The sequence below is a fragment of the Chlorocebus sabaeus genome, chromosome 2 (genome assembly GCF_047675955.1).
Source record: "Chlorocebus sabaeus isolate Y175 chromosome 2, mChlSab1.0.hap1, whole genome shotgun sequence".
Classification (NCBI taxonomy): domain Eukaryota; kingdom Metazoa; phylum Chordata; class Mammalia; order Primates; family Cercopithecidae; genus Chlorocebus; species Chlorocebus sabaeus.
Genome location: NC_132905.1, coordinates 100,175,009 through 100,200,695, shown reverse-complemented (window position 1 = coordinate 100,200,695; position 25,687 = coordinate 100,175,009). Strand labels below are relative to the sequence as shown.

General features: G+C 52.4%; 1 protein-coding gene across 9 annotated transcripts in view; it reads right to left on the bottom strand.

Moving 5' to 3' along the window:
* Nucleotides 1-25,687, bottom strand: part of PCNT (pericentrin) — a 116,792-nt gene that overhangs the window by 53,349 nt on the left and 37,756 nt on the right. For all 9 annotated transcript variants that reach the window (XM_073011334.1, XM_073011337.1, XM_073011346.1 and 6 more), the window contains 4 exons: nucleotides 23,660-24,114; nucleotides 21,558-22,113; nucleotides 5,678-5,824; nucleotides 2,451-2,602 (listed from right to left, as the gene is read on the bottom strand). In XM_073011334.1, the coding sequence (XP_072867435.1) occupies nucleotides 2,451-2,602; nucleotides 5,678-5,824; nucleotides 21,558-22,113; nucleotides 23,660-24,114 (1,310 nt within the window). The remainder of the gene's footprint in view (nucleotides 1-2,450; nucleotides 2,603-5,677; nucleotides 5,825-21,557; nucleotides 22,114-23,659; nucleotides 24,115-25,687) is intronic.

The window sequence follows — 25,687 nt, the reverse complement described above, 5'->3', positions numbered from 1 at the left end:
ATTCTCCTGTCTCAGCCTCCTGAGTAGCTGGGATTACAGGTGCCCGCCACCACGCTCGGCTAATTTTTTGTATTTTTAGTAGAGACACGGTTTCACCGTGTTAGCCAGGATGGTCTCGATCTCCTGACCTCGTGATCCGCCCGCCTTGGCCTCCCAAAGTGCTGGGATTACAGACATGAGCCACTGCGCCCGGCCGGGATGCTTCTGTTTTTACACACAGGGGTTCCTGAGGCCACAGGCCCCTCTACACCTCGCTCTCTACACTATGGTTTAGGGGCAGCCCTCCCCACTGTGACACCGCTAAGGACAGGCACACTGACCCGGTGCCTACACAGCCAGCCCGCCCTCTACTCTGTTCACAGCTCTGTCCCCAGAGAGCCCTACCCTGTGGAGCAGATCATGAGGACTCATTCGTGGGGACTGTGAGGTGAGAACAGGAGGCAACATCGTGCAGGCCCCAAGGAACCTGGGACTCTGGGCAAATAACAGTGAGGGGGAGTCCTGAGGAGGGGCTTGACAGAGAGAATGCCACCTGCTCCCCAGCACACTGCCACCCCCCAAAATGCCCAATTCCTGCAGGCATCAGGGAGTCTGCAGCCACCCCACCTCAGGACAGGCAGCCTCTCCAGTGTCCAGGGACCGCGGGCTCACCTCTGCGCCCCTCATGTTTAGAGCCTGGGGCTGCCCCGCCCACCACCCACCTCTGCACCCCTCGAGTTCAGAGCACAGGTCACCCCACTGGCCTCTGTGCCCCTCGGTTTAGAGCCCTTGCTCGTCCACTGACCCGGGTGACTCGAGAGTCAGCACCAAGTTACGAGGCACCCACAGCCAACTGCTAGAGAAGGCAAGGTCCTCACAGAAAAATCACAAAACTTGATGAAAAGAACAAAGAGAGACCTGCACAGACGGATAGCCCCTCAGCATGACAGACACTAATGCTCCTGAAACAGCTGTAAGCTCAGAGGGTCCCATCAGCCCGACCAGGTCTCCCGACCCTGGGTGGTCTCCAGAGCGGAGCCAAACCCGTCCAGAGCTTCAGGACACAGCAGCACAACCCAGAGGCCTCAGGTGGGGACACAGACAGGAGCAGCAGCAGGACCCAGAGGCCTCAGGTGGGGACACAGACAGGAGCAGCGGCAGGACCCAGAGGCCTCAGGTGGGGACACAGACAGGAGCAGCGGCAGGACCCAGAGGCCTCAGGTGGGGACACAGACAGGAGCAGCGGCAGGACCCAGAGGCCTCAGGTGGGGACACAGACAGGAGCAGCGGCAGGACCCAGAGGCCTCAGGTGGGGACACAGACAGGAGCAGCGGCAGGACCCAGAGGCCTCAGGTGGGGACACAGACAGGAGCAGCGGCAGGACCCAGAGGCCTCAGGTGGGGACACAGACAGGAGCAGCGGCAGGACCCAGAGGCCTCAGGTGGGGACACAGACAGGAGCAGCGGCAGGACCCAGAGGCCTCAGGTGGGGACACAGACAGGAGCAGCGGCAGGACCCAGAGGCTTCGGATGGGGACAAACAGATGGGAGCAGCAGCAGGACACAGAGGCCTTAGGCAGGGACACGCCAATGGGAGCAGCCAAAGACCCACACAAGTGGACAGGGAGGACGTGCACCCGAGGGGAGGCTGTGTTTGCCAACACGTTGCTAAGTCCACTGCCCAGACAGGTGCAAGCAAGAACAACAGAAGAGCTGCAGACTCACCCCAGAGTCACACAACAGCAAAACTTAAAACCCTGTGAGATGACTTGGGAAAAACCTACATGGTGTCAGAGGAGCAAACAGTTTCTCAAGACCCCAAACAAGATAAAAAGGCAGTCGAGCCTGTGGGACAGCATCACTGCAGGTGAGGAGGCACCAAGGCGGGATGCAGCCCGAAACCGTGCGCTCAGGGGAAGCGACCCACAACCCGCACTGGGAGAGCCCTCGGGGCTGTGCTCCCCAGGCACAGGCTCCCCGCAGAGAAAGGAATGGACAGGGCTACGGCCCCTGCTTGGGCCAGTCTCAGAAACACGCGTGACAGAGAGAGACGCATGAGGCATGACACTCGCACACAGTCCAAAGCACAGGAACCATGAGATATGTGGGTCTGCACCCCACACCGGGGATGAGGACACACTGCAGGGATGCGGACACCAAAGGGGAGGGGTCGGGCTCTGTGTGGGAGATAATGGCTGGTTTTAATCTGGCCAGATGAGGAGATGAGACACAGCAGGCAGGGTGGGAGGAGGGAATGGGGGCTGGGAGATGAGACACAGCAGGCGAGTTCTTCCCAGTGCTTACAATCTTTCTAAGTGAGAGGAAGAAGGAAGCTGGGTCCCCGTCCACCAGGAGCCAGTGTGCACGGTGGCACCAGTCACACAGTCAGGAGACATGGGGACCAATGGCATCCGCATGACCCAGTGGGTGCTGGCAGCCACAAGGCAGCCTTGGTGCCAAGGACACACTGACCTTTCGCTGTGGGACAGGTCGACGTCAGCCTTGAGCATGGAGAGGAGGTTTGCGCCTTCTCGGTTCTCCCGCTCCCGCCTCTGCTGCAGTGCCTCCAGCTCAGAGCGGCACTCTTCTATCTCGTGACTTAAGGATAAAACCTGGTCTTTCAGCTATTGGGAAAAATGGTTAAAGCTTTAGTTAAAACAATTAGGTTAAAAGTAAATGGCTGTAAGGAACTTTCAACATAATTTCCCTATTCAAGAGTCTGACTTAGGACTTTGGCGACGGGGCGAAAGCACTTTGGCGCGTTCCTCAACTCACAGTGCCTTCGACTGACAGCGGTCGAGGCATGGCCCCAGCACAGGCCGAGGACCATCTGCAGATTTAATAAAAATACAGCAAAGGTGAACGAGGTGCTGATTAAAGATGAAAATTACTGATATGGTTTTTCCTCCATTATTAATCATTTACAAAAGAATACACAAACATCTCCAGGTGGAACCTGAGGCAAGGGGAGGGAAGGGGCCAGTTCATCAGAGATCCACCGCTCAAACAGCAATTTGAAGTAAGTCACTGTATTTGGTCATTCACAAAAGTCAGTTGCCGGGCAGGCAAAGATCTCTCTTTCTGAGACAGGGTCTCACTCTGCTGCCCAGGCTGGAGTGCAGTGGCACAATCACAGCTCACTGTAGCCTCAATCTCCAAGGCACAAACAATCCTCCCACCTCAGCTTCTTGTGAAGCTGGGGCTACAGGCGTGTGCCACCACACATGGCTAATTTTTTTATTTTTTGTAGAGACAGGATCTCCCTATATTGCCGGGGCTGGTATCGAATTCCTGGGCTGGAGTGGTCCTCCTGTCTCAGACTCCCGAAGTGCTGGGACTACAAGTGTGAGCCATGGTGCCGAGGGAGGGCGAATGGGAGTGAGAGTTTAATGGGAACAGAATTCAGTTTTGCAAGATGAAGACTTCTGGAGATGGATGGTGGTGATGGCTGCACAACACTGTGAATGCACTTCCGCCACTGAAAACACAACACCGTGAACGCACTTCCGCCACTGAATGCACAACACCGTGAACGCACTTGTCACTGAATACACAACACCGAACGCACTTCCGCCACTGAATACACAACACCGTGAACGCACTTCCGCCACTGAATACACAACACCGTGAACGCACTTCCGCCACTGAATACACAACACCGTGAACGCACTTCCGCCACTGAATACACAACACCGTGAACGCACTTCCGCCACTGAATACACAACACCGTGAACGCACTTTCGCCACTGAATGCACAACACCGTGAACGCACTTCCGCCACTGAATACACAACACCGTGAACGCACTTTCGCCACTGAATGCACAACACCGAACGCACTTCCGCCACTGAATACACAACACCGTGAACGCACTTCCGCCACTGAATACACAACACCGTGAACGCACTTCCGCCACTGAATACACAACACCGTGAACGCACTTTCGCCACTGAATGCACAACACCGAACGCACTTCCGCCACTGAATACACAACACCGTGAACGCGCTTGTCACTGAATACACAACACCGTGAACGCACTTCCGCCACTGAATGCACAACACCGTGAACGCACTTCCGCCACTGAATACACAACACCGTGAACGCACTTTCGCCACTGAATGCACAACACCGAACGCACTTCCGCCACTGAATACACAACACCGTGAACGCGCTTGTCACTGAATACACAACACCGAACGCACTTCCGCCACTGAATACACAACACCGTGAACGCACTTCCGCCACTGAATACACAACACCGTGAACGCACTTCCGCCACTGAATACACAACACCGTGAACGCACTTCCGCCACTGAATACACAACACCGTGAACGCACTTCCGCCACTGAATACACAACACCGTGAACGCACTTTCGCCACTGAATACACAACACCGTGAACGCACTTCCGCCACTGAATGCACAACACCGTGAACGCACTTCCGCCACTGAATACACAACACCGTGAACACACTTTCGCCACTGAATGCACAACACCGAACGCACTTCCGCCACTGAATACACAACACCGTGAACGCGCTTGTCACTGAATACACAACACCGAACGCACTTCCGCCACTGAATACACAACACCGTGAACGCACTTTCGCCACTGAATACACAACACCGAACGCACTTCCGCCACTGAATACACAACACCGTGAACGCGCTTGTCACTGAATACACAACACCGAACGCACTTCCGCCACTGAATACACAACACCGTGAACGCACTTTTGCCACTGAATGCACAACACCGAACGCACTTCCGCCACTGAATACACAACACCGTGAACGCGCTTGTCACTGAATACACAACACCGAACGCACTTCCGCCACTGAATACACAACACCGTGAACGCACTTTCGCCACTGAATGCACAACACCGAACGCACTTCCGCCACTGAATACACAACACCGTGAACGCACTTCCGCCACTGAATGCACAACACCGTGAATGCACTTCCACCACTGAATGCACACCGTGAATGCACTTCCACCACTGAATACACAACACCGTGAATGCACTTCCGCCACTGAATACACAACACCGTGAACGCGCTTGTCACTGAATACACAACACCGAACGCACTTCCGCCACTGAATGCACAACACCGTGAACGCACTTCCGCCACTGAGTAAGCACAACACCGTGAATGCGCTTCCGCCACTGAATGCACAACACTGTGAATGCACTTCCACCACTGAGTAAGCACAACACCGTGAATGCGCTTCCGCCACTGAATGCACAACACTGTGAATGCACTTCCACCACTGAGTAAGCACAACACCGTGAATGCGCTTCCACCACTGAATAAGCACACCGTGAATGCACTTCTGCCACTGAATGCACAACACCGTGAATGCGCTTCCAACCACTGAATAAGCACACTGTAAATGCGCTTCTGTAACTAGATCCACATCGTGAATGCGCTTCTGCCACTGAATGCACAACACTGTGAACGCGCTTGTCACTGAATGTACAACACCGTGAATGCGCTTCTGCCGCAGAATAAGCACAACACCGTGAATGCACTTCCACCACTGAATAAGCACAACACCGTGAATGCACTTCCGCCACTGAATAAGCACAACACCGTGAATGTGCTTCTGCCACTGAACTACGCACTGAAATAAGATGAAAATGATTTTTATGCTATACACATCTTATCACAAGGGAAAGGCACACTCCACACACCTGCTGGACTTGGTGATTCCTCTTTTGAAGCTGCAGAGACAAAGACTCTTTCTCCTCTTGGTGAAAAGGCTGTGCCTGCGCACTCTGGAGCCAAAGTGTCTTCTCTTTTTCATGCAAAGCAGCTTTCTTTTCACTTCCAAATTCACCCTGTACACATCAATGACAATAAAAAATACCAGTAAGTTAGAAAAATACATTCTCTGCTGTTAGCTAGAATTCAATACACTCAGCAGACATGCACGGAGCCCCCACTCTGCACCAAGAGCCGCGATGAGCCAGACCACGGCCCCCATCACACAAAACTAGGGTTCAAGGACTTCACTGGGAACACGAAGTCCTGGTTTTGGGGATAAAACACTTAAGGAGACACAAGTTTGCACTGGTGACAGCTACGTGTCATGAGCAACTGCTCACTACCATTCCCAAATGGCTCCTGTAACATCTTTAAGAGTCACACTAAGAAGTTCACCATCCAGAGATTACAGCCATGAAAATCCAAGATATTTGGAAACCTAGGTTTCTTCCCTTTTAAAAGATTAAACCTTCTTTCTTTCTGAATAACAGAAACTTTTAAATAAGGTTCAATAGATGAATTAAATTATGTATCTCTACCTACCTACCTACCTACCTACCTACCTTGAAGAACTCTGTCACCCAGGCTGGAGTGCAGTGGCGTGATCTCAGCTCACTGCAACCTCTGCCTCCCAGGTTCACAGGATTCTCTCGCCTCAGTCTCCCGAGTAGCTGGGATTACAGGCACCTGCCACCACACCCAACTAATTTTTGTAATTTTTCTTTTAGTAGAAACAGGGTTTCCACTAAAACCTGTTGGCCAGGCTAGTCTCGAACTCCTGACCTCAAGTGATCTGCCCACATTGGCCTCCAAAAGTGCTGGGATTACAGGTGTGAGCCACTGCACGAGGCCAATTAAATTAATGAAATAAGCTTATTTTTTTAAACTTACAGAGGTAGCACTTCTAGAACGGCAAAATAGGACCTCCAAAATCTGTTCCTCTATAAAAGCAAAAGTGGTAAAAACCATCAAAACCAATGTTTTCAGAGCTGTGGAAATCTGGTCAGGTTTGCAATCAGAGGAGTGTTTATGGAAAACACAGGCTGAGCGTCCATCAGAACAAACTTCGGGTGCTTAACTTCGCCCTGACCCCATATCTCCTCTCCAATCTAACAGCCCTGAAAACTAGTAGTTGCTGGGGTTGGGTGGGGGACAGAATGGATTTGGAATACCCCAAAACTTCCATGCACAACTACCCAAGCCCACCTGCCGGGCACCTCGCTGCCGTGACTGGGTCAGAGCTCTCGAGGTCAGAAATTCCACCGCAGGGCATTGGCTGGAAACAGTCAGTGGCAAGTGTTTAACAGCTGCAGCTGCCCACAATAGAGAAACCAGTTGGGATTAATAAGGGGCTGCCGGAAAAACTAAAGAAAACATTTGAGAATGAGACGTCCACAGGGGGCTCTGAAAAGGTCTGACATCTTTTGGGACTCTACGAGGTGTGAACACGCACAGGGCTGTGCCCACACCGGAAAGGCCCAAGAGGCCCTGGGCTGGCTGTAGTGACCATGTGGCTCGGCACAGCAGGGGTGAAGGCCAGGGCCAGGCTGTCCACTGCCCACCAGAGCCCAGAGGGCACAACACACACAGGGCCCTCAGCAGAGAGAAAGACTGAAATAGAGCTCCCTTGACACCTGGAGCTGAAAAGTACAATCACTGAAAAACAATTCACTAGAGTGGGGCTCAGCATCAGACTTGAGCAGGCAGAAGACAGAAATCACATGCTGGAAGATAGGTCAATTAAGATGGTCCAGTCAGGGAACAGAAAGAAACACGAAGAAAACTCAGCAGAGTCTCCAAGGCCTGTGGGGTACCCTCAAGCCAGACGGAGAGAAACGGGCAGAGGGAACCCTTGAAGACACAATGGCCAAAAACCTCCCAAATTTGATGAAAATAATAATAATAATAATAATAATAATAATAATACTCACATACAGCTCAATGGACTCCACGTAGGACCAACTGACAGAGACCCACACCTCACCCATCACAGCCAAACCTCGGCAGTGTTCAGGACGAAGCTTGAGGCCAGCCAGTGCGCGGTGGGTATATGGGTGCCGCTCAAGACATATAGCCCCAGGAAGACGGGCGAGGCTCATGACACACAGCCCGGGAAGACGGGCACAGCTCACGATACGGCGCCCCAGCTGACAGGGGAGGCAGCGGAGAGCCCGCCCAGCACTGAAGGAAAAGCCTGTGGACCTTGAAGTCCACACCCAGGAAATGATCTCTCAAGGACGAAGGAGAAATTAAGACATTCCCACAAAAACAAAAGCTAAGGGGATTCATCACTAGCAGACCTGTCCTTCAAGAAATCCCAGAGGAAGTCCTTCGGGCTGAAACATAAGGCACCAGACTTGAATTCCCAGGAAGAAATGAGCAGCAGTAGTGCAGGTAACGACACAGGGAAAACAGGAGACAACACAACGTGGCTTTTGTTTGTAACTCTTCTTCCTCCCGATTTAAAAGACGTGTGTAAAGGGCACAGAAAGAAAGATGTGCTTGGTACGACAATATGAGCACAAAGGGCAGATGAGGGAATAAAGCTACATTAGCAAATAATTTTGTAAGCTTTTAAAATTAAGTTGGTATTAATCCAAACCAGATTGTTAGAAGGTGCTTGCTGTAATGCTCAGGGCAAGTGCTAAGAAAATAACTCAATAAATAGCAGTCCCCTCTGTCTGCGGTTTCAGTTACCTGTGTTCAACCTCACTCTGAAAACACCATATGAAAAATTACAAAAGTAAACAACTTTTATGAGTGTTACACTGCCTGCCCCCAAGCTGAACAGGGTGAGGAAATCTGGCAGGCCAGGCCGGGGGTCATCCCTCTGTCCAGCGTTACCCACGTGGCAAGCACTACCCACCCACAGGCAGGCATCTCGGTGATCAGACCAACTGTCACAGCATCCCAGTGCTTGTGTTCAAGTCACCCTTATTTCATATAATAACAGCCCCAAAGTGCGAGAGAGGTGATGCTGCAATTCAGATGTGCCAGAGACAACACAGCGTGATTCCTTTCAGTTAAAAGTTGATGACGGTGCAATTCAGACATGCCAGAGATGCTACAGGGTGATTCCTTTAAGGTAAAAGTTGATGACAGGTATGTATAGGAAAAAACAGCATATAAGGGTTCAGAACCATTCACAATTTCAGGCACCCACTGGGGGTCTTGGAATCCTTCCCCTATGGTAAGGGGGGACCACTGTACGGTAAAGGAAACATCGAGGAAATGAAAGTGAAAAAAGGCAGTCATGGAGGAAGACAGGAACAAAAAGGGCATAAGATGTACAGAAAATAAACATCCAGCAAGTCCTGACACCTGCCACAACGTGCGTGAACCCGGGAAACACACGAAGTGAAAGCGGCGGATGCCAAGGGCACACGCTGAGTCGATTTACGTAAGACGCCCACAGCTACAGCGAGCAGATGGCAGATCACCAGGGATGGGGCAGGAGGGAGAATGGGGAGTAACTGCTAACGAGTGGGGGCTTTCTTCTTTCTTCCTTAATTTTCATTTATTATTTTTTGAGACAACGTTTTGCTGTCGCCTAGGCTGGAGTGCAGTAGTGCGATCTCAGCTCGCTACAGCTTCAGCCTCCTGGGCTCAAGCGTGCCTCCCTCCTCAGCCTTCCGAGTAGCTGGAACTACATGGGCAGGCCAACAAGCCAGGCTCATTTTTTTATTTTAAGTATTTTTTTATTTTTGGTCTTGAATTCCTGGGCTCTGGCAATCCTCTTGCCTCAGCCTCCCAAGGTGCTGGCACTATAGGCACGAGCCACTGGGGGTTTCTTTTTGAGGGTATGAAATACGTTAGAATAAACTTAAGATAAGTGATGACAGATTCTCGGCAGAAAAGGTATGTTAAACAGCAGATTTAAATATTAAAACGCATGCCAAAAGTTGCCTAGAAAAAGCTGTTTTAAGACAATGAAATTATTTTGTGTTTTAACTTGGTATGTGAAAAGGTAATTGATAAAGTAAGTTTTTTGTACCTACTTAGCAGGCAGGAAAGGACAGCACAGAGCCCGTGTCCTCAGCAGTGGGACCTGCTGCTCCAGGACGGCTGGGGTGGAGTGCCGGCTCCCGCGCCCCACCCAGCAGGGCCAGCAGGGCTGAGGGCTGGGGCTCCACTGGCTTCAGGAGGAAGAAGACGTCAACACTGAGTGAGTGCCTTTTCTGAAGTAACTGGGGCAACAGTTTCAATAAACCCATGGAACCTTTGACACCAGAAATGACCTTTATTCTCTACCTTTTTCATGTGATAAGCCATGGGGAGGAAAAGGACAAAGGATCGGGTGCCCCCCGTGCCGGCTTGGAACTTGCTGAAGGTGCCAGGTAGGCTGTGCAGCTACATCTTAGTCACGGGAAGCAGAAACAGGTTCACAGCATTCAGCACTAAAGTCACTCTCAAGGTCTCCAGACCATTTGGAATTGTGAGTACAGTTCACTTTAACAAACTTTCTCTCCTGGATTTGATTTAGTTCCACTTGTTTGAAAGGAAGGACTCCAGATTAACTTCTGCGCTGTGGCACACTACAAAGTTTCCGAAGAACTTTAATTACCTTGCGGATGCCCAACCACCAGCAGTGCGCCTCCTGGGGGACAGACGCATTGATCCAGACCAAAAGCCAGGGAGGACGCAGCGGGCCAGGAGGAAGAGGTCCAAACAGGGATGCTGGTTCTGGGTATACCAACCACGAAATGCCAGTGAATTCAAGAACAAAACCCCAAATGCCAATGCAGACCGGCAGGACGGAGGCCAAGGGACTGGGAAAATAGGAAAATTAATCTGCAAGACAAGGGGCCACCATGGTGCCCACAACGGCTCACACTCAGAGTCACAGTGGACGGGCTCCTCAGGCCCAGTCAGGCGCAAATCAGGTACTTTCCTCCTGGCACCCACAGTGTCAGCCTGTGGGGCCCAACGGCAAACCTCTGTGCTCCCTGTGCCCAGCAAAGGATGTGCCAAGAGTCCAAGGCTGAAATCAGTGGCCTTTGAACATCTTTCTGAGCCACAGACTACTTACTCTTTGGACAAAAATCTCTCATTGAGGCCTACTGTGTAACGATGAGAAAATCAAACTTCTGTTTGAGGCCAACACGGGAGCCCAAGAACATCACACACACATACTCCCACAGCCTGCGGAGCCTGCCCTAAGCCACAGATGCCCCCAGCTACGCCCTACTGAGGAGCACAGCTCTAGCCCCGCGGCCTCTTGGATCCCGGAGTCATACACTGCAGGTGGAGAGGGTAGAGAGCAGGCTCCACAGAGAACCCCGGCCAGGGAGGGCCAACACTGCACGTGGCCCACCAGGACGCCCGGGCATGGCAGACAGGCAGTGCTCCCTCCACCCACTGGCAGCTGGAAGCTCCGTGTGTCCAGTCTTGACCTTCACTTTGTTTCAGGGCACAGCACCACCCGCAGGCACCGCCTCGCACCCGGGGGAGCCACCCTAACTGTCCACGCTTGGCCCTGTCCTGCCCACACACTCTCAGGCCTTCTGCAGACGTGCAGAGGACGTAGGAGGTAATGGAGGCCAAATGAGGCGGCTCCCCGCAGGGGGACAGCCCCCAGGAGACATTGGGCAGGGCTGGGCAGGTCACAGGCATGCAGGCCCAGCAGAGGGACGGCCGGTGCCCCACGTGTGATCCCTCAGGCCCAGGGCCTTGGCTCAGCCGCAGTGTCGTGCAGAAGCGTGCGTCCTCGGCCACCCCCTCAACCCGACCGGGATGGCTCAAAGGAGGTTTTCTTCCTGCAAACCCCTGGCAGAGAAGGCTCCTACAGGCTCTGCCAGGGAGTTGCAGGAAGAAAACTGGAAACTCTTTAAATTGATCATGTTCTGGCCAGGCGCGGTGGCTCACGCCTGTAATCCCAGCACTTTGGGAGGCCAAGGCAGGCAGATCACGAGGTCAGGAGATCGAGACCATCCTGGCTGACACGGTGAAACCCCGTCTCTACTAAAAAATACAAAAAACTAGCCGGGCGTGGTGGCGGGCGCCTGTAGTCCCAGCTACTTGGGAGGCTGAGGCAGGAGAATGGCGTGAACCCGGGAGGCGGAGCTTGCAGTGAGCTGAGATCCGGCCACTGCACTCCAGCCTGGGCGACAGAGCGAGACTCCGTCTCAAAAAAAAAAAAGAAAAAAAAACTGACCATGTTCTAAGTTGTGAAGTCAGTATCAAAAAGATGTTTTAAAAAAAGTTATTTTCAGGTTTTTCTAAAATCCACACAATCACAGAAAAATATCACATACGTTTTAATCATAAATAAGTGGCATGCACAGAGAAAACCAATGTCAGAAAGCAAAGACATTCAACTGAGGACGCATTCAGGACATTCAAATGCTGTCTAAACCAACATTAATATTCTCTTAATATTAAAAAAAATTAACCTATGAAAAGATTTGGGTTTTAATCCAAGAAAAGATGAGACTGCCTTGAGCACCCCACAGCGGCCGCATGCGATTCACTTCTGCACTCAGCTCTGCTTCGTGTTACCAGCACAGGCAAGGCAGGGCAGGGCGGGGGAATCTTATGGGATACATATTTCTATCAAAAAGAAATCAAGCTTACGTTTTCAGAGGACTTTCCTCACAACCAAACTCCCAAGGGCGGTAGCCCGGAAAGTAATTCAATCACCCCACAAGCGTAGGTCACGTCGCCCTGCTGACAAGTGACTGCTGTTCCAACAGGTGCAAAGATATTTGAGGCTCAGATAAAGCATCGCCACAGGGGAAGAACAGGACAGCCCAGCTATTCTGGGACAATGACCCAAAACACTCCCATCAGGGCTAGCCAGGGCTCCGTGTAAGTCTTTTTTTTGAGACGAAGTTTCGCTCTCGTTGCCCAGGCTGGAGTGCAATGGCACGATCTCAGCTCATCACAATCTCCACCTCCCGGGTTCAAGTGATTCTCTTGCCTCAGCCTCCCAAGTAGCTGGGATTACAAGTATGTGCCACCATGGCCGGCTAATTTTGTATTTTTAGTAAAGACAGGGCTTCTCCATGTTGGTCAGGCTGGTCTCGAACTCCCAACCTCAGGTGATCCACCCACCTTGGCCTCCAAAAGTGCTGGGATTACAGGCGTGAGCCACTGCGGCCAGCCTGTGTAAGTCTTTTCACGGGGTAAAGCTTGAGGAAAGACCAGGAGCGGAGCGGCCACCACACAAGAGGCATTCTCACCAATCACAGGTAGGCCTGTGGATCTACCAACACACTCGCAGGAACGAGGGAACAGTGACCAGCATCACAGGAACAAACACAGATCCTGATGTGAGCCAGCCAGAAGAGACTGGCACGTGGGCTGGGCTTGTGATGAAATGCAGAGATCGCCGTGGGTGTTTTAGGTGAGATGGGTAATGGTTCTGCTGTATTGGGGGAAAACACCTCACTCGCAGACACATGGTGTCTTGGATTTGCTTCTAAACAATCAGGAGGAGAGGGGGACTGATATACTGAGTGTATACCCCACTAACCAGCGGGACCGGGGGCTTGCTGAGTTATTCTATTTCTGCAAATGCTGCCATCTGCCCCAAAAAAGATAACATAAAATAAACAGTACATCCCACCTCCCCGTAGCCCAATTATTTTCTTCTGTGAAATCAGCTACACCAAAACAATCACATAAAAGAGTGTCTGAGCAGACGGGCACAGTGGCTCACGCCTGTAATCCTAGCACTTTGGGAGGCCGAGACGGGCAGATCACGAGGTCAGGAGTTTGAGACCAGCCTGCCAACATGGTGAAACCCTGTTTCTACTAAAAATACAAAAATTAGCCAGGCGTGCTGGTATGCACCTGTAATCCCAGCTACTCAGGAGGTTGAGGCAGGAGAATGGCTTAAACCTGGGGGGTGGCGGAGGTTGCAGTGAGCCAAGATCACGTCACTGCACTACAGCCTGGCAACAGAGCGAGACTCCATCTCAAAAAAAAAAAAAAAAAAAAAAAGCTAAGACTGGGCGCAGTGGCTCAAGCCTGTAATCCCAGCACTTAGGGAGGGTGAAGCAGGTGGATCACAGGTCAAGAGATTGAGACCATCCTGGGCAACATGGTGAAACCCCATCTCTACTAAAAATACAAGAATTAGCTAGGCATGGTAGTGCACACTGTAGTCCCAGCTACTTGGGAGGCTGAGGCAGGAGAATCGCTTGAACCAGTGAGGTGGAGGTTGCAGTGAACCAAGATCACACCACTGCGCTCCAGCCTGGAGACAGAGCAAGACTCTGTCTCAAAAAAAAAAAAAAAAAGTATCGACATGCACATTCTTAGCAGCAAAGTAAAAAGATAACTTACTCGCACAAACTTGTACCTCAACTAGAAAAATACTGCAAAGACACTCTTAGTCCAGGCCAGGTGCAGCTCACGCCTATGGTCCCAGCACTTTGGGAGGCTGAGACAAAAGGATTGCTTGAGGCCTGGAATTTGAGACCAGTCTGGGCAACACAGTGAGACCCCATCTATACAAAAAATAAATTAGCCAGGCATGGTGGTGCACATCTGTAGTCCCAGCTACTCAGGAGGCTGAGGCAGGAGGGCCACTTGAGGCCAGGCGTTCAAGGTCACAGTGAGCTGTGACTGCATCTACTACCTTCAGCCTGGGCAACAGAGCAAGATCCTCTCTCCAAAACAACAACAACAACAAAAACAGTCACCCTAGAAGAACAAAAGTACAGGTTAAAAGATGCAGGTGACACACCATTTCAGAAAATGAACACCTCTTTGTGCTGTGCGCAGATAAAACGGACAGAATTCCTTTAGCATGAGTCCTCAGAAAAGGGAGATAGAATCTGACTTTTCCAGAGAAGACAGACCTACACAATGCCCAGCAGGGTGCAGGTCTCAGGGCTGTGCCTCAGGACTGAGGGGCCAGTGTCCACACTGGGCAGCACCCAGAGCTGTCCACGTGAAGAAGCAAGTCAGTTCTAACCTCAGAATCCGGCGCTGTGTCACCCATTCTCAGGAGCAGTCCCTCTTCACTGAGCAAACCTGTCAGGTGCAAAGCCTTCTTTATGGCTAGATGTGAGATCTTAGCATGTCCTCGTTTAAAACCCCCTTGAAACAGTACGTACAAAAACAAACAACCTAAAATTTGCACACAATGTTTCAAATAAATTACCAGTTATTTCTTAAGTGTTCCAAACAGAGACTCAAACCCTCCCCGCAACAGAAAGGCCAGAACATGGAAGCAGGAGGACCCCAGGCATTCAGCCTGTAGGACAACATGCAGAAAGAATGACATATGTGCATGTGCTGTGTGTGTGCATGTGCTGTGTATATGAGAATGTGCTGTGCATGTTCACATGTGCTGTATGAGCATGTGCCCTGTATGTGCACGTGTTGTGTGTGTGCTGTGTGCACACATGCCATGTGTATGTTCTATGTGTGCTCTCTGTGTGTGTGCTGTGTGTGCACGTGCTATGTGTATGTGCTATGTGCACATGCATGTGCTGCGTGTGCATGTGCTGCGTGTGCATGTGCTGCGTGTGTGCATGTGCTGCGTGTGTGCATGTGCTGTGTGTGCGCATGTGCTGCGTGTGTGCATGTGCTGCGTGTGCGCGCACATATGCTGTGTGTGCATTTGCCTTGTATGGGCACATGGGCTATGTGAATGTGCTGCGTGTATGTGATGTGTGTGCAACATGTGCTGCGTGTGTGCGTGTGCTGTGTGCATGTGCCTTGTATGGGCACATGTGTGCTGTGTGTGCACATGTGCTGTGTGTGAGCATATGCTGTGTGAGTGCACATGTGCTGTATGTGTGCTGTGTATGTGCTGTGTGTGAGTATGTGCTCTGTGTGTATGCGCCTGTCCTGTGTGTACATGTGCTATGTGTGAATGTGCTGTGTGTGTGCCTTGTATGGGCACATGTGTTGTGAGTGTGCTGCATGTGTGCATGTGCCGTGTGCACGCATGTGCCATGTGCGCATGTGCTGTGTGCTGTATGTATGCGTGCATGTGCTGTGTGTGCATATGTGCTGTGTATATGCATGTGCTGTGTGTGTGTCATGTATGGGCACATGTGCTGTGTGAGTGTGCTATGTGTACGTGTGCTGTGTGTGCATGTACTGTGTGTATGCATGTGCTGTGTGCGCGTGTGTGCAGTGTGCACGTGCTGTGCGCATGTGCCGTGTGCGCAAGCATTGCTGTGTGCATACACATGTGCTGTGCATGTGCTGCATGTGTGTGCTGCATGGTTGTGCATGTGCTCTGCGCATGTGCTGTGTATGTACTGTGTGCACGTGCTGTGTGTGTGCTGCGTGTGTGTGCGTGTGCAGTGTGTGCATGTTGTGTGTGCTGTTTGCATGCGCTATGTGTGCACATGTGCTGTGTGTGTGCTATGTGCTGTGTGCGCACATGTGTTATGTCTGCATGTGTTGTGTGTATGCATGTGCTGTGTGTGCATGTGCTCTGTATGTGCTGTTTCTGTGCAAGTGCTGTGTGAACGTGCGCATGTGCTATGTGTGCATATGTGCTGTGTGTTTGCATGTGCTGTGTGTATGCTATGTGTGTGCACACATGCTGTGTGAGTGCGCATGTGCTGTGTGTGTGCGCATGTGCTGTGTGTGTGCACATGTGCTGTGTATGTGCTGTGTGTATGCACATGTGCTGTGTGTGCGTGTGTATGCACTCATCATGTAGGCCAGCAGGCGGGGTGGTGGTGCCTGGATGGGGCAGGTGCACAGGTCCACGAGTGGGGAGACCTTGCTGCTTAAATGCAGTCCTGCATGGATGCAGGGAGTCAAGACCACAGCAGGTGGCAGGGGACCTCAGCCAGGCCCCTCCACGGCCACCTTGGGAATCCAAGGGGGATTCCGAGTGCTCGGTCTGGCTTCTGACACAATTTGGTACCAAGTGCTTATGCATATTCTGACACACAAGATTTGTTAAAAAAACGAAAAAGTAACTACACTGGCCATGTGCAGGGGCTCACGCCTGTAATCCCAGTACTTTGGGGAGGCCAAAGTGGGAGGATCACTTGAGTCCGTGAGTTCAAGACCAGCGTGGGTGACAAAACAATAAAAGTTAGCAAGGCGAGGGGGCACGTGCCTGTATCCCAGCTACTTGGGAGGCTGAGGTGGGAGGACTGCTTAAGCCTGGCAGGCAGAGGCTGCAGTGAGCCAGGATTGTGACACTGTACTCCAGCTGTTTTTTTTGTGTGTGTGTGTGAGACGCTGTCTTTAAAAAAAAAAAAAAAGTAAACCATACGGTGTGCAGATTTCTTTCTTTTTTTTCCTGCAGCCACAGATTTCCAGGCTCAAGCAATTTTCTCTTCTCAGTCTCCCAAGCAGCTGGGACTACAGGCCTGCATCACCATGCCTGGTTAATTTTTATTTATTTTACTTTTTTTTTTTTTTTTTTTTGAGACGGAGTCTCGCTCTGTTGCCCAGGCTGGAGGGCAGTGGCATGATCCCTGCTCACTGCAACCTCTGCCTCCCGGGTTCACACCATTCTCCTGCCTCAGCCTCCAGAATAGCTGGGACTACAGGTACCTGCCACCATGCCTGGCTAATTTTTTGTATTTTTAGTAGAAATGGGGTTTCACCGTGTTAGCCAGGATGGTCTCGATCTCCTGACCTCATGATCCGCCCGCCTCAGCCTCCAAAGTGCTGGGATTACGGGCGTGAGCCACCGCACCCAGCCAATTTTTATTTTTAGAAGTGGACTCTTGCTATGTTGCCCAGGCTGGTCTCGAACTTCTGAGCTCAAGAGATCCTCCCACCATGGCCTCCCCAAGCCCTAGGATTACAGGCATGAGCCCCAAGCTCAGCCTGTGTGCAGATTTGTAAGAGCAATTAAACGTGCTCTGTATCCACACAAGTCACATCCCCCTCAGCAGCCCAAGCTGGGATGGCCCCTCCAGCTCAGCGTGGCCTCCCCGTCAGCCTCCAGGCTCTCCGTGCCCCTCTGTTGCCATCATCAGCTGGCAGGCACCCCTCATTATCCCCCGAGCCACCTAGTGCCACACCCGGGATGAGCCCCGGCCTCCCCGACCCCCGGCCTCCCAGGCTCTGAATCGCCTCCACCTTGTTTTTTGTCCAGCTGCCAAGTAGCCTTTAGGACAGATGTGTGGTTGCTCCACAGACCACTCGCTGCCTGCAGACCAGGGGATAGCGCTGCCCTCCAGAGGCCCCAGTGGGAAGGGAGACCAACCAAAGACACCCCCCGCAGATGCCCATCCTGCAGCTGCTTGCTGGCCAAGGGCATTGACACATCTGCCCCCACGAAGCTGCACCCTTTGAGCACAGATCCCCTAGCACGCACAACCCAGCACCTCCAAGGGTACCCATAAGTGCCTCAACACTCTGATGAAGACTCAGGGCAGAGAAGCCCGGGAGGCACCCCTGTGGGAACCACACCATGGAGCTGCTCACCTGGACAGCCCCCTTCCCCAGAACCTCCGGCTCCCCCAGCACTCCGCCGGCTCCCCCAGCACCTCCGGCTCCCCCAGCACTCCGCCGGCTCCCCCAGAACCTCCGGCTCCCCCAGCATTCCGCCGGCTCCCCCAGAACCTCCGGCTCCCCCAGCACTCCGCCGGCTCCCCCAGAACCTCCGGCTCCCCCAGCACTCCGCCGGCTCCCCCAGAACCGCCGGCTCCCCCAGAACCTCCGGCTCCCCCAGCACTCCGCCCCCTCCCCCAGAACCTCCGGCTCCCCCAGCACTCCGCCGGCTCCCCCAGAACCTCCGGCTCCCCCAGCACTCCGCCGGCTCCCCCAGAACCTCCGGCTCCCCCAGCACTCCGCCGGCTCCCCCAGAACCTCCGGCTCCCCCAGCACTCCGCCGGCTCCCCCAGAACCTCCGGCTCCCCCAGCACTCCGCAGGCTCCCCCACAACCTCCGGCTCCCCCAGCACTCCGCCCCCTTCCCCAGAACCTCCGGCTCCCCCAGCACTCCGCCGGCTCCCCCAGAACCTCCGGCTCCCCCAACTCCGCCTGCCCTGCTTGCTGCTCCTGCATCTTGGCAGCATGCATCTCTGAGTTCCTGCAGGGCCGCTAGGTGCTGATGCTCCAGGAGCAGGACCTCGGCACCCACCCTGTCCAGGGCTTCGGCCCTCTCTTCCTCCAGCAGGCGTCTCTGATTGCCTAGGGCCATGACCAGCTCCTTCCGTCCGGGAAACATCCAGACGTGCCACATTCCCACGCAGGGCACGGAAGGTGCACACACCCCACATGCTTCCCATGACTAAATCAGGCTGTGGTTTGAAATACACACTTCATGTGTGATATGCAAGTTCCTCCTTTCTGAATATTCTTTCAGAACTTCATTTTCTTTAAACCAAACAAACCAAGAAAACCTAATTTTAAATCCACAGCTTGGGAACAAGTGCTATTCTCCAAAGCATCTGTTTGCCCGTGATCAAAACTGGGAACGAAAGGAAACTGAAGCTGGCATCTGAGGACTCACCTGGAGGGCCGCTCCCAGCAGCATCAGACCCCTGACTACAGTTGAGGAAGGCAGGACTCGCCTGGAGGGCCGCTCCCAGTGGCATCAGGCCCCTTTCTAAATTTTGTCCAGAAAGACAACCTGGCTCCAGTTTCTCTCAAGAGGCACCTCCCAAGCTGGGAACAGTGGCTCACGCCTGTAATTCCAACTACCTGGGAGGCCAAGGCAAGAGGATCTCTTGAGGCCAGGAGTTCAAGACTAGCCTGGGCAACACAGGGAGACCCTGCCTCTTAAAAAACAAAAAAGAAACAAACCCCCAGAACTCCCTGACATCTGGTGAAGACAAGGACAGGACAGAGGCCCGAGACAGACACTGACTGCACCGTGCTCATGACAGCAGTTGGAGCCCTGAACATGTTCTGCTTTCTAGGAATTCCCCCGAGATCGTATGCTCAGACCACACAAAACGGACAGCCTGAAACATAACATGAAATCCCCACAGCGGTTAAAGAAAGTTCCACTTTTCTCCCGTTCTCACACAGAGCTGAAGGAAAGGAAACGATACGCCAGCGCTCCGGAGCCTCACAACCGTTCCCCACAGTCAGGAAGGAGGAAGCCCTCGTGTGGCATGCTGGTATCGGGAAAAGAACACGTCCATCTTATCCGAGCTGGCAATTCCCTAGTTTATAATTTGGAATATGTACTTCCTAAATGTCTGACAAGGTATTGATCTGCCACAACAGCCATTTCTAACTGCCTCATCAGCTCTAGACCATGCCCCATTCACCCTGCAGCCAGGCCTACGCATCCCCTGCCTGCAGGGGGACAGGCCAGCCCCGGCGGCCCCACATGTTTAGCAGAGCAGACTCATCTACTTCAAGGCGACAAAACCTCAGAGACCTCACTGAGGGCAGAGAAAGTGCAAGGTGTGTGTAATAAGACAACATGTGTCCTTTCCTGAGTCACAGGCACTGCAGATTCTGCAGCTGGGCGCCAGCCCAGGGCAACAGGGACTTCGCCAGAAAATCTTCTTCATGATAAAAACTTGAAGTGCCTGGAAAATGAACCATCACTGCTTTTTTTGGTTTGTTTGTTTTTTCAGACAGAGTATTGTTCTGTTGCCCAGGCTCGAGTGCAGTGGCGTGATCTCAGCTCACTGCAAGCTCCACCTCCAGGGTTCACGTCATTCTCCTGCCTCAGCCTCCAAAGTAGCTGGGACTACAGGCGCCTGTCACCACATCTGGCTAATTTTTTGTATTTTTAGTAAAGACGGGGTTTCACCGTGTTAGCCAGGATGGTCTTGATCTGTTGACCTCATGATCTGCCTGCCTTGGCCTCCCAAGGTGCTGGGATTACAGGTGTGAACTATTTTTGATTTTTTTTTTTTTTTTTTTTGAGATAGGGTCTCACTGTTACAGTCTAGGCTGGAGTGTAATGGCACAGTCTTAGCTCAGCCTGCAGCCTCAACTTCCTGGGCTCAAGCAATCCTCCTGCTTCAGCCTCCAAAGTAGCTGAGACTACAGGTGAGTGCCCCCACGCCCAGCTAATTGTTTTTATTTTTTGTAGACCACAGGCTGGTCTCAAACTCCTGGGCTCAAGTAATCCAACTGCCTCAGCCTCCTAAACTGCTGTGATTACAGACGTGAGCCATCATGCCTGGCCCATCACTGCTCTTGAAACGTGGCAAAAGGGTTTAATTACAGGAAACATCAATAAAGGAGGGGCTCAAGGCTCTGAATACACAACACGACAATCAGATCTACCCACAGCACCTGGAAACCAAGTGGGCTGCAGGAGTGCCAGTCAGCCTTGAGGAATATTCCAAAGCCCATAAAACCCCACACCAAGGTCTGGGCCCTCTGACATACATACGAGAGCAAAGCCTTTAGCAAGGTGCCTGTGATCAAAATAACCCTTCAACTCGATGTTTTAAAGCCCAGCTCAGGCCAGGTGCGGTGGCTCATGCCTGTAATCCCAGCACTTTGGGAGGTCAAGGCGAGTGTATCGCCTGAGGTCAGAAGTTCGAGACCAGCTTGGCCAACATGGTGAAACCCAGTCTGTACTAAAAATACAAAAATTAACCGGGCATAGTGGCAGGCGCCTGTAATCCCAGCTACTTGGGAGGCTGAGGCAGGAGAATCGCTTGAACCCTGGAGGCGGAGGTTGCAGTGAGCCAAGATTGCACCACTGCACTCCAGCCTGGTGACAAAGCAAGACTTTGTCTCAAAAATTAAAAAAATTAAAAAAAAAAAAAAAAAAAAAAGCCCAGTTCACAACGAGACCAGAAGTCTCCATTGATCTTGGCAGCCTGTGAGACATACAGACACCCGCACAGGCGCACACAGCACGCACGCAGACATGTGACACGCGGTGGAAACACATGGGTGGGGGGAGAGGTCTGCTCTGAGCTGGGGCAGGGCCCGGGCGCCTTACCTGGTGCGCTCCCTGCAGCTCATGAGCCACGGTTCCGGCGAGCTCCGTGCTCGCTGCGGTTCGCAGGCCGTCCCGCACAGACCGTAGCTCCTCGTCATGTTTTTGCTTCAGTTTCTCCAACTCTTGAGTCAAAATTGTTTGGTGAAGAGAGTCCTGTTTCCGCAGTTGTTCCTCAAAGTCTGCTCGTAAGAGCTCTAGGGCCCGCCTGTGCTCCTCACAGATGGTCTGAATTTCAGACAGGTAACAGGATTCCAAAGAATCAAGGCTGGACAGATGTCTGGTCTCCAGAGCGCTGAGGTCAGCAGCATGTTTCGTCTGCAGTTCGGCCACACGTGCGGCCAGCAGAGCCCCCTGCTTGCTCTCTAAGGAGGCCGTCAGCTCACCCAGCGCCGCCTGGTGTCTGGCCTCGAGCTCTGCCGTCACTGACAGGAGCCGCTGCTGGTGTCTCTCCTGGAGGAGCTGCAGCTCGCGGGTGTGCTGCTCCTGGGCCTCCTGCAGGAAGGCATCTTGTTCTGCACTGAATTTCTCGGTGATCTCTTTACGTTCCTCTAAAAACCTGTGGCAACAAAGTGAACACAGGACAGCTAAATACGCACCCAGGAAGCATCAATCCTTGCAAAAGCCAAGTCAGTTTCCTAAAGGAAACGCCACTTCAACTGTTCAGGTCTTCGTTTTGGGATTTTAACTGCTCTTAGTACTTCTCCGTCTGCTACCAGAAATAACAAGTGGGAGAGAGAAGAGGCCCCAAGAAGCCAGAGGAGCCCAGAAGCCAAAGGCCAAAGCCATGGGAGTCACCAGGTCACAGACCACAGGTAGGACCCAGCACCCTCGGCAAGAGACGGTGCACACATATCCCCACCAGAGCCACGCACAGCAGGTACAACCGACCTCCTACTCACACCAGGGCGTCCGAGCCAGGTCCCAACTAAGAATCCAAAGGCAATCTCTGCTCCTCAGCAGGGAAGTGGCACTGCCCATAGGGGCCCATGGGGAGGGCGAGGCCTGAGAACCCCATGACAGTGAATAGAATCCTATGGCAGTGAATTAAGGAGGTGCAGGCGGCACTCAGGGCCAAAGACAGAGGAAGTGAGAGTCCTCACAGAAGGACCTGCTCCCATCAGGAGGCCAAAGAGCCTGGAGCTGGAGAGTCCTGCAAAATGCGGAGGCCTCCTAAGGGCGCTGGCGACACAGGACAGATGGCAAGAGGCACGGGCACCTCTGCGCCTAGAAGCCTCTCCTGAGGGCCTCCTTGGCTCAGCTCCACCACGAAGCACAAGTGTCGCAGCCTGGGGAGAAGAACGTCCTGCTCGTGTTCATGCAGCCCTGGCGACTTGAACGTGAGTTTCTCCAACCCCAGAGCAGAGCCCTGTGTGGCCCCAAGTTCTCCAACCCCTGAGCGGGGCCCTGTGGGGCCCCAAGTTCTCCAACCCCTGAGCGGGGCTCTCTGCGGCCCCAAGTTCTCCAACCCCTGAGCAGGGATCTCTGTGGCCCTGAGTTTTCCAATCCCCAAGCGGGGCCCTGTGCAGCCCTGGCTGCTGGGGAAGAGCTGGGTTGGACAGACAGATGAGAAGGAATGGCACAGCCCAGGGACTGAGGCTCACAAAAAGGGGTCAGCACCAACAGGCAAAGAACCCAATCACTTTCTAAACCTCTTGAAAACTTCAGAGAAGAGTGTGTATGTTTTAGAAAAACATGCTTATTTTTAAAAATCACCTGTTTAAGTTAAAAAAATATAAAAACGCTTAGTGGATAAACTCCATGTCCTTATGACACCTTATAAACGAGGTTTAGCTTCTACTGTTCAAATCTTAAAACACGCGAAGAACAACAGAGACGATGACTGATGTCCACCCTGGATACCCACCCAGGGAGTGCAGGCTTGTGGGGCTGTGAGGCAGCGACTGCCAGCCTGCCCGTCCGAGCACAAAGCTGTCCCACTGCAATCAGGCTGAAAACCTAGAGCGCCACACCTTGCTCCAGCTCCTTCCAGACCTTTTCGCCCAGTGGAGCCCACAGTGGCTCCTCCCAGGAGCCTGCCCACCCTCTACCCTCCACGGTGTCTGGCCTCACACGGACTGCAGATGACAACACCACAAACCCACCTGCTCCGGGCCAGTATCAGCTGCAGGGCACAGTCTTCCTTCATGTGGAGCGCAGCAAGCTCCCCGTCCTGGGCTGTGGGCGGCTCCCGCCCACACTGGCTGCAACGCAGGGCATCGTCTGAAGTGAGCTCCTGTTCCAGCTGCTGCAGGCGGCCCTGCTGCTCCGTCAAGGACCTCTCCAGATCCAGTATCTGGGCTGCCTGTTGGTCCTGAAGCTGCCTCATTTCAGCTTCTCGAAGCTCAAACTTGTTTACAATGGTCTGTTTCTCGGATTCAGCCTTTTCTCTCAGGTCAAGAAGCATCAACGTTAACTTCTCCTCAGCTTCCCGCTGTAGCTCCTCCTTCATAACTTTCCAGTCCATTTCTTTTTTTTGGAATTCCTGTTTCATCAGCTCAGTCTTCTGCTTGGCATTATTTAGTTCCTCCTGGTGGTCTTCAACTAGATTGCGTTTTACCTATAGACAACATAATTTTATTTAGGAGGGAAGACGTTAATGTAAGAGATTATTAGAAGAGACAACCCAAACCCACCCCTGAAGGCAGGGCAACTTTCACCACACACACACCCATTACGCTGCACACAGCAATGGAAATGATTCTCACGTTAATGAGAACGGAAGAAACCTAAAGTGAACAAATCTAAAACTAAATAAAATGCCTCCTACATCCTGGCACCGAGAACTGACTATTCTTTCTCTCTGGAGCCCGTGGCCTCGACAGCAACCAACAACTGAAGGCAGCACACATCAGCCGAGCAAAGGCAGCAGCTGGAGTCTTCTTTGTTCGGACCAAGACCAATGGCAGGACTCAGATCGGCCGCAGGCCTCCGTTAGGGGAATGCCAACCCCACAGATAGCGCTGGGCCACCTGCGGCAAGCAGGACCAGACGCCCAGGAGGCAAGAGCAGTTGATGGTGCGATGCTCCCGATCTGTACAAGGTCAACGCCAGGACAACGGAAGACCCTGAGCAAGGGGTGCATGAACTGCAAGGCACACTGTAAAGGGATCCTGTGCAGAGAGGGAGGAAGGAGAATGCAGAGAGCAAATATCCTAATCTTTTTTTTGAGACAGGGTCTGGCTCTGTCACCCAGGCTGGATCACAGCTCACTGCAGCCTCAAACTCCTGGGCTCAAGCAATTCTTTATAGAGACAGGGTTCTGCATGTTGCCCAGGCTGATCTTGAACTCCTGAGCTCAAGCAATTCGCCTGCTCAGCCTCCCAAAGTGCTGGGATTGTTATAGGTGTGAGCCACCATGCCTGACTTCCTGACTTTCAAAGAAAGTAGGTCAATAAACTACTGAACTCATCAATAAGAAACAAACAGACAAAAAACCCAAAAATGGCATGCAAGATTGACCTCAACTCCTTATTTAAAAATTAAGTTATTAAAGTTTAGGGTCCTACTTCTGGTGATGCCTGTGCACCCCGCCAGACCAGCCCCCCAGAGACAACCACTATGAACTAAATAGAACATAACAAAAACCCTGAAGGCTGTGGAGAGACCCACAAGCAGACAGACTCTGGATCACTTGAGCCCAAGAGCTTGAGACCAGACTGGGCAACATGGCGAAACCCATCTCTACAAAAAATACAAAAATTAGCTCAGCATGGTGGTGCGTACCTGTACTCCCAGCTACTTGGGAGGCTGAGGTGGGAGGATCCCTTGAGTCTGGGAGGAAGAGGTTGCAGTGAGCCAAGACTGTGCCACTGCACTCCAGCCTGGGCAACAGGCTGTCTCAAAAAAAAAATAAAAAATAAAAAATAAAATGAATAAAAAAAGATACATCAGATAAAAATGCACACGAAGGTTAGAACGACTGTATTGACAAAAGATAAGGGTAGGTGCGGTGGCTCACGTCTGTAATCCCAACAATTTGGGAGGCTGAGGTGGACAGATCATGAGGTAAGGAGTTCGAGACCAGCCTGGCCAACATAATGAAACTCCATCTCTATTAAAAATGCAAAAATTAGCCGAGTGTGGTGGCACGTGCCTGTAGTCCCAGCTACTCGGGAGGCAGAGGCTGCAGT